The following is a 15,248-nucleotide window of genomic DNA, read 5'->3' as shown; positions in this document are numbered from 1 at the left end:
TCAACCGTGACCTGGACTACGTCAAGAACGGCAGCGGCATCGGCAGCAGCGTGGGCAAGTACATGATCGACGAGGACCACATGTCGTTCATCCACAACCCCAACCTGACCGTGTGCGTGCCCATCGCCGTGGGAGAGTCCGACTTTGAGAACTTGAACACGGAGGACTTCAGCAGCGAGTCGGAGAACGAGAACAGCAAAGAGGTCAGTAAGAGGAGGTGCATGGATTTAGGCTATAGAGACACTGCGGACGGAGCGCGTCATCATTCAGAAGCCACGCCCAAAACGGGGGGAAACGGAAACCCCCCCTCCAATCCTGGCGATCTCCTATGTCACGTGCATGGTTACGTGTTGCACAAAAAGATCGTATATACGGAAGATGAACACTCCAACTTACTTCATTGAAAGCAACATCCACATTTTTCTTCTCGCCAATTCTCAATGGCTTCCTTGTTTTGCTCAGGAGTACAAAAAACTTTAACTGGCGATTTTTTACATTTGTTGTCTGCGCAGCCCCACCACACAACAGCTTTTAGCTATGTTTAATTCAAGGAAAATTATGCTGGTGTATGGAAATGAACGGAGCTTTTCCCCCGTGATGGGCGTGGCCTATTTCATGCAGTGTCTCTATAGGGGTGGTTGATACAGCATAGTGATACAACATATTGTGTGTGGTGATATATCGTATCGCACAAATGCCAAGTAACGCGGTATTTTATCATATAAATTGTCAGGTGCGTGCAACATTTATGACATGATGGTTTTTTGATTATGGTTTTGGTATGATGGTGTTTCTGTCTGGTTGATAATCTAATTTTGCTGTGAGATGTGAGATGAACAGAGTGGAAATCTTATCCTATATAAGATAAAACAGATGTTTGACAAAGGTTTTCCCTTTGGGGACATCATTCGCAGTTGAACAAAAGGTAATAAATCGCAATATTTATAAAATCGCAATAATATTGTATCGTGACTTACGTATCGTGATAAAATTGTATCGTGGGGCCTCTGGTGATTCAAACCCCTAATTTAGGCAGTTCTGATTGGATAGCACCAAAATGCTGGAGGGGGAAAAAACAATAAGAAACAGGCTGGAAACCACTGCCTGCAGCTCGTTTTCCAGGAGACGATGAAATCTTTGTGGATTTCAGGATGTAAATATTGCTTTGATTACATCACAGTAATAGAGAGGCAAAGTGAACGTCACTTCCTGCTTCAGCACTGTAGCCTACCAGAGATTTTCTTCCGCAATTTATTTTCCCATAGACATTTCGTAAAATGCTTATAAAAATAATTTTACTTGGTCAAACCAAACGGCTCAGCTATATTTAGAATCAGCAGAGACCATAGAACATTTAACTCTGACCAAAACTATATATATAAATATTTTTTTATATTTTCTTTAAACCCGCATTTTTTTTACGTTTTGGTCTGAGTGAAATGTTATGCGATCTCTCCTGTTTCTAAATATATCCGAACCCTTTGGTTTGAACAAGTAAAACTATTTTTTTAAGCATTTTGAAGAAATGTCTACGGGAAAATAAATGGCGGATGAAAATCTCTGGTACAGTGCTGAAGCAGGAAGTGACGTTCCACTTTGGCTCTCTATAGTGGCTTGTGTCCATGTGTGATTGTCTTTGTTGTTATTGTAATAATGCTCAGTTATTCTATTGTTGCCGTGCGGTTTCTCCTCTCAGGGCAGTAAAATCATGGGTGTGGTCGGCCGCACTGCCCAGACACCAATATAACTCCATCACTCAGTACAGTGGTGTAGAGCTGTGTGGAGGAAATGCATATGTGCTGACCCGGCTCTTTTTACAAAACACATTAAGACTCTCGGAGCAGATGGTCTGCCATTTGATATTCTATAGTCATGTTCGTGGAGATGATATGCCATGTTCAGGATTGTTATACTGCAGTGGTTCTCAAATGAGGGTCCGGGGACCCCCAGGGGTCTGTGGCACTTTGCCAGCAAAAAGTTTTCAGGAAAATAAAAAAAAATATATATTTTTTGCAAAAGCTTCATAGTTCAATGAAAATATTTTATGCTTTAAATCTAAAATGGTTCATGGATTACATTCTAATCTAACAAACCTATCAATTTAAAAGTCGAGCACGTTACCGTGGAAACAATTAAGCTTAGCCCAAAATCACAAATCAGAATGAGGGGGTCCCCGGTATATTATCTACAGTATCTTGTAAGGGCTCCTTGTCTGAAAAACATTTGAGAACCTCTGTGTTATAGCATTCATCCCTATCTAGTAAAGCCTCATACTACAGTATATCAAATACTACATGTATTTTTGGAAACAATGAATATATCAATTATGATCATCAGTCATATTAGGCTAAACTGAGCTCATCATCTTTTCACTTAATTTATTCCTTAGCAAATCCTTGGCTGTGCAATGAAAATGGTAAAATCTTCATAGCAGCTGTTTGTGTGTGTGTGTGTGTGTGTGTGTGTGTGTGTGTGTGCGTGCATGTGCGTGTGTGTGTGTGTGTGTGTGTGCGTGCATGTGCGTGTGCACTCGTGTCTGTGTGTGCTCATATGTCTGTACTGCTCCAGCTGGATGACACCAGTTCGTCTGAGGGCAGCACCATTGACATCAAGCCAGATGTGGTGGAGGAGGTGGTGGTGGAGACGGTGGAGGAGTACCTGGACCCGGAGGCCTGTTGGACAGATGGTAAAGCCTCCGCTCCACAGCACCCATACTCCCCGAGGGGCTGAGTGGAAAGTGATAGGGGGCTGCAGCTGTGAAGGACAGCTTCATTACAGAGGATCGCTCACGCATGCATATTGTGTCTGTCTGTATCTCCGCCATCTTGCTATCTAGCTAGCTATTTTCACAATGGTTTCACTTCCAACATTGTTTATGCATACTTACATTGACAGAAAGATAGCACATATTTGTAGATATTTAGTCATTCATATCCAAGTAAGCAATCAAGACTATTGGTATCTTAACACTTAAGATGTTGACATTTTCAGTTGCATATAATGTTTGTATAACGCCACAATTGTTTATTTTTGCTACTTTTATTATTCTGTTATTATTACATCTGCCAATGGCGTTGGCCGGGAGGTCATGTTTTTGCCCCTGTCTTTCCGTATGTCTGTCTGTTTATTTGTCAGCAGGATATCTAAAAACTTTTTAAATGGATCTACACAAAACTTTGTAGAAAAGTATGTCATGGGCCAACTTAGAACTGATGAACTTTCCACGCCCCCACTGGCCAAAAGGGGGTGTAGCAATGGGCGTGGCCAATCACAAAAAAGTAATTTCCAAACCGATTCACATTCGCAAAAAGGCGCCTAACTTCCAAACGGATTCATGTAACACCACAAAACCTTGTTGAAAGGTTGGCGGAGGTATGCACTCTACCGAGTGCGCTCTACGTTCTACTCTTTTGATTAGTTTTGATTTTTATTCTATTCTTCCATTTTTGAGCTTCAACATTTTTTTTTTCCGAATCCGATTTTGCTGCTGCAGCAACTTCGTTTCCTCGTATTTCAATTAATAAATGTCAGCGTATCGTATCTTTATATTGTCTTGTCTTATCTTATCTTCAATGTTGTCCTCAGCTTGTGTGGCCAAGTACAAGTGCTGCGACGTTCCCATCACGCACGGCTGGGGGAAGCCCTGGTGGTGGCTGAGGAAGACCTGCTACCTGATCGTGGAGCACAACTGGTTTGAGACCCTCATCATCTTCATGATCCTCCTCAGCAGCGGTGCCCTGGTGAGGAAGCATTTACATACAGAAGCAACTTGTCACTCAAGTTGTGTGTGTGTGTGTGTGTGGTGCCTTTGGTTAGGCTGCTCAGCCCCCAGTGCTGCTTGGCTGGGGGGAGGAGCCCGGAGCGGCAGAGCGGCACCGTGTGATTAATGGACTGTACCATTTATCAAAATAGGGGGATCTATTTCGGGTGCCAGGAGGGCTATGTTCTCAAGCGTGTCAAAGCGCTACTAAAATAAGGGCACGGACTGGTGCATAGCTGCATTAGCAGCAGGGGTATTTGAAATAATCTCAAGTAGAGGGGGTATTTCTTTTTGAACAGTAAATCATTGTTAGTATTATCAGTCATGATTGGGCTGTAGCGCTGTATACAATTTCATTATCTCAAGTGTATTTCATCATGTGGCGTATACTCCCCCCACCCCCTCCCCCTCCCCAGCTGATGCATGTTCCCCGTATGTATCTCCACAGGCCTTTGAAGATGTCTACATCGAGCAGAGGAAGACCATCCGGATCATTTTGGAATACGCCGACAGGGTCTTCACCTACATCTTCATCCTGGAGATGTTGCTGAAATGGGTGGCCTATGGCTTTGTCAAGTATTTCACCAACGCCTGGTGTTGGCTGGATTTCTTCATTGTGGATGTAAGTCCCATCATCTCCTCTGGTTCCTCTGTCATGTCATGTGTGTGGTAGACTAGAGCAGAAGGTTCGGTCAGCAGTCCCCCAACCACACCCTGCTGGTCCCTCAGAGCAACACACTGCTCAGCTCACAGAGGAGATACACTGCAGCCTCCTGAACAGCTCAACCATCTGATTGGATCTATTTTGGCTGTGATGTAAAAGCATCTAATTTCTCAAAAGAATTCACAAAATATGCACAATATATTTGCATAAAATGTGCATAATATATATACGAAATGTGATGTCATGTCTATGCAATTTCATTCCAGTAGTGTTGCCCCTAGTGTTGGCTATTGGGTGTGGTTAGGTTTGAGAAGTCAGTTAGGTTATAATAAAATGAAAATCTGCTTCATGGCATGCGATGGGTGAGAGGGCATTTGTTCCGTCTGCTTTATTTACTACCTTAAGGTCAGTGTTTTACGAGACTATACTGTAGTCTGTCCGTATCAAACGCACACATGCCTCGCTCACCTTTTGACAGCTCCATCAAGCTACAATTCCCTGTTTTTTCTCTTGGTTTCTTGTCACTCTGAGATGCTTGAATATGTCCCATAAATTCTCTGCTTGTGAATCAAGACACTGATGATGCCGGTGCTCCACAAGCGAGGGATTGTCTCACGTGTTGCTCTCCTGTGTGCTCATTGAAAACCAATTTGATTGTTTTGAGACAGAATTAAGGAGACGAGTGATTCAAATTTGAGGACAATGCTAGTCAAGCATGGGTGCCGACGCAAATTGGAATCAACCAATCAATAACCAAGCTTATTGATTACGCCCATATTCAAGTCATGCTCAGTCCAATGGTATGGTGTCAACGATGTCTCTCTGTACAGATGTCTTTTGGCCGTGTCTCTGACCTGTAAGATGTTTTTGCCTTTGTCCTTTCTCTCTGAGGCCGTTTACACCTGGCACTAACATGCGTTTTCTGTGATCAGATTGCAATCGGATAGTGCTTGACCACATTAGACCACATTTATTTCATTTAAACCTGGCGTTAGCATGCGTTTTGGGTGATCAGATTGCAATCTGATTGCAATCTGATCACCCAAAACGTGTGTCCTCTCAATCCGCATACAATTGCTGTATGCAGATTGAGAGGACACATTGCATTTTTGCACTTGTGTTCAATGTGGTCACAATGCGTCCCCGACCACCTCCGGAGGTGTCTTGGGGGGGGGCGTTTACGCCTGTACTTCAAGTGGTCAAGCACTATCCGATTGCAATCTGATCACAGAAAACGCATGTGAGTGCCAGGTGTAAATGGCCTCCCTGTGTCCTTCTCTGCTCCTCGTGTCGGTCAAGTCTGAAAGACAAGAACAGGGAACGTTCTTCACTCTATTCTTTGGCAGTTGATTGTAAGGTTGCTGAATATGACTATAATGGATTTCACTCATAGTTTCCAACATAATAGACAATTTCCACGCCTACAAGCTTAAAAACAGTTCAATTTCATATATAGATGCTATTATTGTTGACATAACGAGCAACATGCACTGATTGGCAAAATTATCAATTAGCAGGCGATTGGATAGAAGGAGGATTTTCCCGAGTTCTGACTTTCTCCTTGAACTAACCACCTCTCCACAGTGTCCAACACCTCGGCCAATACCCGTGAATGGACTCCTCCTAATGGCCTGAGGTTGGCACATTGACACATTCTAAGATCTGTGAAGCAGACAGTAATAATCAAACCCTTTTTATTACACCTCATGGATAATGTACACATACTGTAGTTTCTACACCATGTATGAATCTATTCACCTTATGTAGCCCCGCCCACTTGACCCATTGTAACATCACTTCCTGTTCAAAACGCCGGCTGTTTTACCTGCTCAAACTAGTCTGACTCACCTGGTCAAACCATAGTTTTGACTCACATTATGAGTCAGACTAGGTTTATGAGTCACAGGAAGTGTAAATACAATCGGAACTTTCCCCATTGTATTTACACTTCCTGTTAGTCTCTCAAGCCAGACGGTCTCTTCTTCTGCATAAGGTGAATACAGCTTATAGTTTATACAGCTTGAAGTGACATTGTGTTTCCAATAGGAATGGGACGATATGTTTCTCAGGATACGATTTGATACACGACGATATGGGGTTCACGATTTCGATAAAACCACAATACGATGATGTAATCTCGAAAAGTCCAATGACAACACAGTACGACTGTGCAGAATTATGTTGATTTCTGAGTCACAAATCGTTTTAGTAAATGACACTGGTAAAGGTAAAGGTAAAGTCCCACTGATTGTCACACACCTGAATGTGTGAAATTTGTTCTCCGCATTTGACTGGCTCACTAGAATGTAAACAACAATTAAGAAATGTCATTACAACGTGCAGGTGACAGGATTTCAGTGGAGAGCTTGTGAAACCAAGCTGTCTCATTTGTGATTATTACTACAGCAGAATATAATGTCGCCAATATCACAATACATTTTTCTGCCCCACAATACATATGCTATTGTCATATTTTTCTATTAATTTGGTATATATATGTTGAAGTTCATTATATATCGTCCCATCCCTAGTTTCTAAATATTTCCTAAACTAAAATGCACAGCTGTTTCCAATTCACACTTCACAAGAACGCAGAACACATAGATATAGAACACATAGATATCCTAATCATCTAACACTATGATGCAGTAATTGCAGATAATTGCCATTGTAGACTCCAAGGTGCATAATGGTTAATATCGCCTTATATGCCCCCCCCCCCCCTTCCGCTCCGCCCCGCTTCACGCACACCAACCCCCAGTATTCAGCACCCTGGTGGTGGGTGGGGGAGCTGCAGGTGTGTTGTGGAAGCGAACACTTGGGACAGTGCGCCACCTTCCCCAAGCTGTGAATGTGTTATAGAAGAGTGCTATCCCTCCCCCCCTCCTTCTGTCCCCTTCCTCCTCTCACTCCCTCTTGGAAAGTCTAACCTCAGGAATGTGGTGATATTGTGCTGAGATGTAATGATGGTGGATGACAGCTAGGTGGCCAGCTTGGTAAGTTGGGTCTTCACTAGCGCGCTCCCCCTCGAAAACAACAACAACCCCCCCCCCAAAAAAGTTGTGCTCGATGAGTCTGTGCCTCTGCCGTCCTGTGTTGTTGGGTGAAACCATTCCCATGGACTCAGAAAGGGGGGGTGCACCATCATTACCGAGTGTCTGCCTGGATGTTTTTGTGTGAGTGTGTTCCTCCTCATACCTCCTGTGTTTCTATATCTTTCTGTTCCTCATTTGATTCGTCCTGATTTTCATAATGACAATGTTTTTATTTTTATTTTATTTTATTTTATATATAGTATGTATTTGCCATACATTGCAAGGAGCAAGGAAGTGTCGCATTATAGTGTCCGATAGCCATATATTGTAGTGTATAGTGTATAGAGGATGAAAGAGTTGCTTTGTCATTATTGGACAGTGTTGGGGGTAACTCATTACAAAAGTAACATATTACATGTAATATATTACTTTCAGCAGTAACTCAGTAATATAACGTATTACTTTCAAATGAAAGTAACTAGTAATATGTAGTATATTACATTTTGAAAGTAACTTGCCCAACACTGTTATTGGACAATGCAACCAGCCTTTTGTGCAGCAAAGTAATATACATTCAATCTCTTATTTACACTGTTGGATAATAATTCATAGGCATCCTGTATTAGCTATTTAATTAACAAAAACTATTATAATTTATATAATGATATATATTATAAACTATTCTAGATCAGGAGTCATTTGTGGCTGTGTGAGAGTGGAGTCAGGCAGATTGTTGCCATACTCATTCATCTTTCTTTTTCACTCAGATTATTATCATTGTTTTGTTGTTGTTTTTTCTCTTTTGGTTTTAGTTTGTTTTGTTTCCGTTTTGGTTTGTGCTGTCGTCATCATGGGATCACAGCAGCAGAAGTCATTGGCCTTGCCTTGCAGAGCTCTGTGAGAGGGACGGTGCTGAGGCCACAGCTACCACACAGCTGGCCCAGCGCGGGCCAGCGGCCAGGGGGGGGCGCTCCAAAGGGTCAGGCTGAAGGTGACAATTATCCCCCAAACTGATCAAGGCAAAATCTTTATTTGACTGTCTCCCTGCCACGGTAGCAGGTAGGGTCTCACCCGCCAATTCCTTAAAAAAACAAGTGTATAGATTGACCTAAGGGATATGTTCCGGAGAGTAAGCATTTGGAAGAAACTCAAGAGAATCTAATAAATATAGACCGAGCTCAGGACATCCTGGACATGATTTTGGAAAAACACGGTCCAGATTGGACAACTAAGAAGAAGTCTAAATTTATGCTTGTACCTTTTCTGCCGTTCAGTCCACTCTTCTTGAATGGTTGAAAGTGAGTCTATTGTTGTCTCTGTTGCTAATGGCATCAGTCAAAATGAAGGTTTTGCCTTGTTAGAATCCTCCCTCCGTGACGCTGGTAAGCTTTGGATGTCGTGCACTTCTTGCGGTGAGTTTGACCGGTTTGGTTTGGTGTGAGTGGCTGGTTGACTGGTTTGGTGTGAGTGGCTGGTTGACTGGTTTGGTGTGAGTGGCTGGTTGACTGGTTTGGTGTGAGTGGCTGGTTGACTGGTTTGGTGTGAGTGGCTGGTTGACTGGTTTGGTGTGAGTGGCTGGTTGACTGGTTTGGTGTGAGTGGCTGGTTGACTGGTTTGGTGTGAGTGGCTGGTTGACTGGTTTGGTGTGAGTGGCTGGTTGACTGGTTTGGTGTGAGTGGCTGGTTGACTGGTTTGGTTTGAGTGGCTGGTTGACTGGTTTGGTTTGAGTGGCTGGTTGACTGGTTTGGTTTGAGTGGCTGGTTGAGCGGTTTGGTGTGAGTGGCTGGTTGAGCGGTTTGGTGTGAGTGGCTGGTTGGAGGTGCTTTCAACATGTGTTCACTGTTGATATTATTCTTTATTCTTGAGGAACTGGTACTCCCCCTGTTTCAGTCCTTCCAGTCGCCACCCAGAAAATTGCAGTTATGGAAATATGGCGCACACAAAAAATGACTGAATTAGGATTCGTCTAATCGGGGATAGACTAATTCTTAAATATGAAATCTCTCTCATTGCAACTGAATTGATTATTATTATTGATAATACTGATCTGCCAATTCTAACGCCCATTGATATTAGAGCAGACCGATATTATTGGCCATAACATATATATGTATATGTTTGTGGTCCCCTAGTGGCTCACCTGGTAGAGCACGTACCACAAAGGCTTAGTCCTGCGCACCACCGACCCAGGTTCAAATCCGACCCGTGGTACCTTGACGCATGTCATCTCATCTCTCTCCCCACCTTTCCTGTCAATCTACTGTCCTATCTAATAAAAGGCAAAATGCCCCAAAAAAGAATCTAAAAAATAATTTTTTTTTTTTTATATTTGACGGATCATCGCAAAAAGATATTTATATAGGCCTGCACTAAATCAATATCAGATTCTTTTTTACGCCCTAATATCGGTATCGGCCGGGCTCTAACTCATATTTATGATAAAGAAGAAGAATCTTGAAAAATCTGCATTCAGTTAAAGAAGCCTTGTTTAGCGAGCTTCCCTGTGCCGCAGACCGCCTGTAATGGCTGCCTCAGCTCACTTGAGGTGACTCCATCGCGGCCAAACAGTTCCTCTAGCTGCTAACTTGTGTTGTGTTGAGGAGAGCGAGCAGCTAGAGTCTAGCTGCTCGCTCTCCTCAACACAACACAAGTGCTGCTTATTGACCACACTCTCCATCCTCCATTTCCTCCTTTGTTAACGATGCTATACTGTATATGTGTTTAGCTTAGATCAGCTATATGGCCCCGGGACTATAGGGGCGTCACAATTACCAAACCATAACTCAGGCCACTTTGCCTAAATTTACATTGATATACGATGGCGCTGCGCTGTGCAAGTGTCAAGTGAATGGCGGAATAATAGAGAGGCAAAGTGACCGCCTACTTCCTGCTTCAGCACTGTACCAGAGACTTTCATCCGCCATTTATTTCCCCATAGACATTTCGTAAAATGCTTATAAAAATAGTTTTACTCTGTCAAACCAAACGGTTCAGCTATATTTAGAATCGGGAGAGACCATAGAACATTTCACTCGGACCAAAAAAATTTGGATTTAAAGAAACTATTTTTTTAAAGTTTTGGTCCAAGTGAAATGTTCTATGGTCTCTCCCGATTCTAAATATATCTGAACCGTTTGGTTTGACCAAGTAAAACTATTTTTATAAGCATTTTACAAAATGTGTATGGGAAAATAAATGGTGGATGAAAATCTCTGGTACAGTGCTGAAGCAGGAAGTAGGCTTAATTTACGCTATCCTTTTCTTTTCAACACTATGGAGAGTTATTTGGCTGCAGCGATGCCTTGGTAGCCTTGCAAGCAGGCTGGATTCCCTCGATTTGCGGTTTGGTTTGTGAAAACAAACAGTAGCGCCCCCATCTGGCAATGTCAGGTTAATGCCTTGGTGGCAGCTTCCGGGACGCGAGACAGGCTGCACCAGTTCCTTTGAGGTTGTGTTGCCGTTATCGTGAACTGTTAACTGTCAACTGTGTGTAACTCAACTGTTACTGTGTTACTGTGTGTAACTCAACTGTTCCTGCGTGTCTTTCTGTCCTTTCAGTGCCCGTCCCAGTGCTAATAACTAGCCCTGGTCTGCCCTTATAACCTCCATGCCCGTTCCTCGTGTGTGTGGTTGATGTGACCGTGTGACTCTCCTCCTATGTGCTTCTAAATGCTGCTGTGTGTCTTTTGATATGATGTCTTCGAAAAGAAATGGCCAAATGACACACTTGTACATGTTTACTTGTATTCTTTCTCTTAGGTTCCATTAGTTTGTCTGTCTTAGATTATATGGGATTTTATGCCTCAGCCCGAGAGCGACATGGAGAGATGTTAGAGGGGTAAGGCTCTCAAGTCTGTTGGGTTTTTTAATCACCTTCTCCAGGGTAACCTCTCTCCTTCCCTCCCTCTCCCCAACTACCTCCTCCTCTGCTCCCCCCGGTCCCTTTGGCTTGTAATCTTGACTAATTCTGCCTAATTTACCCTCTATATTTGAGTCTTATGTGTCTATATCTCCTCTCTCTCTCCTTCTCTCTCAACCACCAGTTTCTTTGCAGGTACAAAGGACTTTTCACGTCTCGTCAACTGCACCTAAAATAACAGACAAACAATCCCTACTACGGTCCTACTGCTACTAAAAAAAAATACTACGCACATAAATGCTATACTAAAACATTGACCCTTCTCTCTCAGTGTATATACATGTATAAATGCAATATTATACATGTGTATATACATGCATAGATTTATGTGTGTATGTCAAGCAACCTCTCCGGCTATGCCAGGGCCGTCTCTCTCTTCCCTAGTGAATATTCTCACTTTCTAACAGTTTGGAACCTCTTTTTCCTTCTCTGTTGTTCTCTGTGTAGGTGTCTATAGTCAGCCTTGTAGCTAATGCGCTGGGCTACTCCGATCTAGGGCCCATTAAATCACTCAGGACACTAAGGGCCTTGAGACCCCTCAGAGCCTTGTCACGTTTTGAAGGGATGAGGGTAAGATCCAAAGCTAAGCTAAGCTGATCCTTTCGCATGCCCATTCAACAGTTTCAAGCATGCTAGAACTGATCCAAAAAAACCTACAAAAAACTACAAAAAACAAGGTTATAAAAAAAAAAAATCATATTTTGGGGGATTTTTTTTTTTTTTACAGGAAATGAAAGACAAGAAAGTCACCTTTCCATGCACTATCCTGTACCATGCCCTTTGTTAGAGCCAAAGAACAAGTCATGATGCAGCTGGGAGATTGAGTCAAAGTAACATTCAAGTTGTTGTTACCAGCAGAACAACACGTTTCAATTGAATTTCTGAAACACACAAAAACAAACAAATCTGAGAACTAATTGATTTTCTTCTTCATAATCAAATAAAATAAAATAAAAATACCCAAGAGAAATAGACATGTTTTTCACAAAGCTGCCTCATCACATAAGTGACAAACTAGAAACTGAATTATTTTCATCATATTTTTTATTTATTTAATTTTTAACAATTAGCTGTTCATTTGGCCTGATTCTCAGCCACTGCTTTTAATCGAGAACCCCCCCCCCTCCCCTCCACATGTCCCCTGCTCCCCTAACCCCCCTCCCCAGCTCACACCATCCCTCAATGCATCTGGCACTGAGAACAACCAGCAGGAACCAGGAAGTAGCGGCACGCCAAAACCTCTGCCCTCCAGTCACACCAAAAACTCTCCTGACAAGATGGCCGCTATAACAACCGCTCAGAGGAATCTGACGCTTTTGTAACGGCAGAATCATGTAGCACAGATTCAGCGGCTTACAGGACAGAAACCGTTTGCGTTGGCAGCGCCTCTGGTTTCTTCAGCCATCTTTCCCTAAAACGCACAGATCCGATTGGTCCTCTCTGTGACTGGTGGTAGTGATAGGTTGCGCCTGGTTGTTGTCACCTGTAGTCCCTGGTTTCTCTCTCTCTCTCTCTCTCTCTCTCTCCCTGCCTTTCATTCTTTCTTGATCTCACTCCCCCCTCTCTCTCTCTCCTTGGACCCTCCCCACCTCCCCCTTCAGCCCCACATGTGCAGCACCCACCCTCCCACCCCTCCCTTGTCCCCTCCACTGCTCACTCCATGGGCCAGACCGCTGGAGGGTCACCACCACACACTCTCCTGCTTGTCCAGGATCTATCAGCATCAGGGACTGAGACAGAAACCACACTGTCGTGGGTTTGGCAGGAAAATATTTGTTAAGCTTCTGCCTGTGTCAGCACTTTGGGTCGAACCATCTGACTGACTGCTCTGCTAACGGTCCATTCTGGAGGCGAGCCCAGTCAGGCTGTTCAACGTCAATTAGGCCTTCGTTTATACCTGAACACGGTCCAGAACCAGATCCGGTCCAGACATATGACTTGTGATAATTGTATGGCTTTGTGTTTGGCACGGGGGGGCAGAAGCTTAGGAAATATGCTAGGCTGCCATTTCACACAAGGCATTATTGCTGTCATGTCCTGGCACCACACATAGATGGCGCACCACACAGCGCATACAGCTGGCCCCTGGCTTCCTGTTGCCTTCCACTCCCACGGGACGTGAAACTGGGAGGCAACGACGGGGCCCAGTCCAACTCTGTCTTTGAGTTCTTGGTCTGGGTGGGTTGCTGGCCCCATAGGTTGACTAGCATTACTACCACTAGCGTTCGGACAACACTCTCAACCCTAGACAGACAATGTGTCTCTCCGGACTATATATGTCCCAAAAATGACAGACCGGCAGGTGAAGAGGACATGTGCCACCACACACTGCAATTATCTAGAGGGTTGATTGATTCATCAATTAATTTAAATTCTATTCATAGCGAAATCTCATTCATAGCAGATGTCCAGCAGCTAAAATGTGATGCCGTTGCGTATGAGCAGACATCATCGCTTTTAGGCCCTGGATAAACTTTATGGATGTTCTTATGAAATATATCGACAAAATTGAATAGGTTTGATTCTTTAGTTTGTTTTGGGGGAAACAAAACTATAGAACGATGTCATTTTTGGAGTTGGAAATGACGGCACATTTGCTTTGATCAGAGTGTATTTAGTCAAACGCCCACATGCGGTAAGAGAGGTGAGGGTGGCCCAGTCAAGCGAGCGAAACAGAAGCAATTTGATCCTGCAGTACCAATTTATACCACAACAATGCCTATGTTCATCAATTGAGTTGCCATTTTTGTTTGAACGGAAAAATGGAACATTTTGAGGTCAAAGCAATAAATAAATGAATGAATAGGGATCACATGAATGGAGAGATGACACCGAAAGAGATTCTGGAGAGTTAGAATGCTGAGAACTTTTACTTCGCTGCGCTGGTTGAGTTTTGATGGCACACAGTCGATGGTTTCGCAGAGGTCAACGCAACTCAACAGCGCCGAGCGAGCAGCGCCGCTTCAATCGGACCCATTGCACTGCTTAACATGCAATGATCACGGGCTGTTCTGACTATGTACTTTGCTCTCTCTTTCTCTTACGCTGCTTGTTAATCCCTTTCCGACTTTTTGAGCAATGCATCGTACAGGAATGACACATCCTTACCCATTTTTTTCCTAACCGGCTTCTTCTAGCTTTTAATTGCATCCAGCGCTTTTGAAATGACAATGATTTGCCCTTTGACCTTGCCAGTGTGGCACAGCCATCGAAGGCGTTAAGTCATCATGGGGGCCTTTGGAAATAATCGCCGAACCCCAAGTTTTTCAATGACCCATCTTCACTAGGATCAAGCCAACACATAGCCTACAGTAGGACATACAACTTGTTGTTCCAGCCTCATAGGCTTTGGTCTAAGCACCAGCCATATTGGGCTGTAGATATTTTCAGATACAGAACCGATACCACCCGTATAAAGTGCCAGAACGGTCTTGTCAGACCCGCAAGCAAGTACTGTTGTATCCATGATCTCTTTAGCCATGATCTCTCTATCCACATGTCTCTATCTTCTTTATTTATTGATTTGAGCGGTTCTTGAGATTGCACAGTGCCATATTGTAACACGCATGTACTCTCTAATTGCCGATGCACATTATGCACTTTTGAAAGCCATTTTCCCTCTTTTTGAGAATGCTTTCCATACAGCATGGCCCCAATTTCTTTCTCAAAAACACTATGAATCTTTGAAAGCGGTTCAATTGGACCTCAGATAGAGCAAACAATCATTCTCTCAGCGGGTGCAGCGTCCTGTTGGGGGGGGGGGGGGGGGGGTGGAGTGGGAGGTTCAGCAGACTGTGAACTATGATTTGTGTGTTTATGACATAAGAATCTACGTTCGAATTTTCAAATGCCTACAAATTTATTCGCCCC

The 15,248-nt window shown here is 43.4% G+C and overlaps 1 protein-coding gene across 1 annotated transcript in view; it reads left to right on the top strand.

The window, feature by feature from the left end:
* The window catches only part of scn8aa (sodium channel, voltage gated, type VIII, alpha subunit a), a gene marked incomplete at both ends in the record, with an annotated part of 57,998 nt that overhangs the window by 37,428 nt on the left and 5,322 nt on the right, over nt 1-15,248 (top strand). Inside the window, 5 exon segments of the mRNA XM_083656358.1 lie at nt 1-203; nt 2,569-2,686; nt 3,586-3,740; nt 4,209-4,382; nt 11,826-11,948. The exon segment at nt 1-203 is cut by the window's left edge and continues 259 nt beyond it. Of these exon segments, the coding sequence (XP_083512484.1) occupies nt 1-203; nt 2,569-2,686; nt 3,586-3,740; nt 4,209-4,382; nt 11,826-11,948 (773 nt within the window).

This window comes from Poromitra crassiceps (genome assembly GCF_964638095.1).
Source record: "Poromitra crassiceps genome assembly, chromosome: 20".
Lineage (NCBI taxonomy): Eukaryota > Metazoa > Chordata > Actinopteri > Beryciformes > Melamphaidae > Poromitra > Poromitra crassiceps.
This window is presented reverse-complemented; position numbering and strand designations above follow the sequence as displayed.